Source organism: Penaeus japonicus, unplaced genomic scaffold, assembly GCF_977035675.1.
Source record: "Penaeus japonicus unplaced genomic scaffold, GWHDUDI00000001_assembly GWHDUDI00000019, whole genome shotgun sequence".
Classification (NCBI taxonomy): domain Eukaryota; kingdom Metazoa; phylum Arthropoda; class Malacostraca; order Decapoda; family Penaeidae; genus Penaeus; species Penaeus japonicus.
This window is the reverse complement of record NW_028234421.1, coordinates 6071359-6073858: the sequence shown is the minus strand read 5'-3', so window position 1 is coordinate 6073858 and position 2500 is coordinate 6071359. Positions and strand designations below refer to the sequence as shown.

At 56.1% G+C, this 2500-nt stretch overlaps 1 protein-coding gene across 1 annotated transcript in view; it reads left to right on the top strand.

The window, feature by feature from the left end:
• Nucleotides 1-621, top strand: part of LOC122250044 (tektin-1-like) — a 12783-nt gene extending 12162 nt beyond the window's left edge. Inside the window, exon 9 of the mRNA XM_043011307.2 lies at nucleotides 398-621. Coding sequence (XP_042867241.2) covers nucleotides 398-617 — 220 coding nt within the window. The 3' untranslated portion in view covers nucleotides 618-621. The remainder of the gene's footprint in view (nucleotides 1-397) is intronic.
• The last annotated feature ends 1879 nt before the right edge of the window (nucleotides 622-2500 follow it).

Genomic DNA, 2500 nt, shown 5'->3' with positions numbered 1-2500 from the left:
TATCATTCTCCTCTTCCCTTTCTTTATCTCCGTTCTTCTCACTTTCCCCTCTCCTTTCCCTATTCCTGTCCCTCTCATTTCCCTATTCCCGTCCCTCTCACTTTCCTCTCCCCCGTCCCTATTTCCGTCTCTCTCACTTTCCCTATTGCCTCCCACTCTCACATCCCCCCCTCCCCTCTCCTTTCTCTATTTCCTCCCACTCTCACATCCCCCTTCCCCTTTCCCTATTCCCCTCCCCTCTCACGCCCCCCTCCCCTTTCTTTACCTCCGTCCCTCTCACTTCCCCCCTCCCCTTTCCCTATCCCCCTCTCTCACGTCCCCCTCCCCTTTCCCTATCCCCCCCTCTCACTTCCCCCTCAGTCTTCCCTTACTTCAATCCACATCTTCCCATCCACAGGGACGAAGTGGAAGCCGCCCTGCTGAAGGAGGTGGAAGAGCTGGAGCTGACCATCTCTCGCCTCTCGTCGGCTGCGGAGATGACCCGCGACCAGATCCAGAAGATCAAGTCAACTCGGGTCAGCCTCCAGCACGACATCAACCTCAAGGCCAAGACGCTGTTGCTGGACGAGGTGGAGGTCCTGGGGCTCAGGTCCTCCGTCAAGATCGATACTCACTAAGGAGGAGGAGGATGGGGGGGGAGGATGGGGGGAGGATGAAGGGGGAGGAGGAGGAGGGGCAGGAGGAGGAGGAGGAGGAGGAGGAGGGGGAGGGGGAGGATGGGGAGGGGAGGAGGAGGATGGGGAAGACGATGGAGGGAGGAGGGGGGAAGAGGAGGATGGGTGAGGAGGACGATGGAGGGGGAGGGGAGGAGGATGGGTGGAGGATGATGGAGGGGGGGGGGAGGACGAGGGGGAGGACGGAGGGAGAGAGGGGGAGGACGGAGGGAGAGAAGAGGAGGACGATGGGGGGTAGACGGAGGGAGGGAAGAGGAGGACTATGGAGAGGGGAAGGGGGAAGAGAAGGATGGGTAGAAGAGGAGGAGGGGGGATGAGGAGGAGGCTAGGGCGAAGAGGAGAGGGCCAAGGGGACCGGAGGAGGTCAAGGAGGTCGAGGGTCAGGGTGGAAGGCGAAGTGCCAGGGGTCGCAAGTGGCGTCGGTGATGAATCGCAAGACGTCAAGAGCAGTATCGGAGGATTGTGGGAAATCGGAGCAGGGTGGCTGGTGAATCGCGGGAGGCTGAAGGCAAGGTTAATCAGATGAGGTTGGCCTTGAAGAAGGAGGAGCTTCATAGATCACCCTCCAGGCCGATCGTGCGTGTAGTAAAGCAAGGAATTTCATGAAAGAGGATTAGCAGACAGCTCTGTTTCCCTATCTGCTCTTACCTGTTCCAGCCGCTGCAAGTTCTAGCACTCGGTCAGCCCTGAATTACACCTCTATGAAAGGTTTCATGTTCTCTCTAACTTCTAACAGTCGAGTGGTCGTGCTTCCATGCATCCTGGCATTCGATCCCTCCAGGATAATGCCTCTCGTGTCATGGAGCGAATTTAATCTGTCTTCCAAGGCCCGATACAGGCCAAGATTATGGCTGCATGACAGGTTTCATGGCGAGACGTCTCCTCCTCCGCCGTGTCGACCAACCCTGAAGTATTTACTTTCTTAACGAGAGACGCCGTTGGGAGGAGGGGGTAGGGGTAGGGGCCTTTTAACCGCCCCCTCTCGTTCCCATCTCGAGTACAAATTGGATGACCTTCCGAGGCCGACATTTCCCTTATACGAACACTATCATCCCGTTCTGTATTTGCTCAGTGTTGGGACTCGAGATCGGCTCGAGATAGGGAGACGCCGACGTGTTCTCGACTGTCTTTTTTTTTTAACCTTTTGCCTCTCTCGATTGGGGAGGAGGGGAAATTGGGAGTCAGGAGTAGGGACCATCGGCAGAGCGTTGAAAGAGAGAGAGAGGGGGGCGGGGACGGGGGCTGGGGGGTGTCAGTGCGTGGGGCGGGGGGTAGGGGGGGTCAGTGTGTGGGGAGGGGGGTAGGGGGGTGGCAGTGCGTGGGGCTAGGTAGGTGGCGGGTGAGGAGGAGGTGATTCTCGTGTCACAGATAACATCGTTAATAGCAGGTGTGAGCTGGTCAGCCGTCATTGCGGCACCTGGTTGCGTCTCGTGAGCTGACTCTCTGTGCTCCCCAAGGGTACTTTTGAGACCCTTCTTCCTGCTTTCTTCTCCTCCTCCTTCTCACTCCTTCCTATTTCTTTCTCTCTCCATTCCCCTTCCTCTCTTTTTCTATCCCTTCCCTTACTCTCATAATTCTTCCCTTCTCCTTTCTCTGTCCTTGTATTCTTCCTGATGCCGTATACTCTTCCCTCTTTCCTCTTCTCTCCTTTCCCCCTCTTTTCTCATTCCTTCCTACTTACTGTTTATTCCTATCCCTTTGCCTCTTCCTGCCTCCTTCTTCTCTCCCTCATTCCCATTCCTCCTTCCTCTTCCTTCCTTCTAGTCTCTGATTTTTACCCCTTTTTTGCTGTCTTACAATCTTCTTTCTTCCCTCTGTTATCCCGT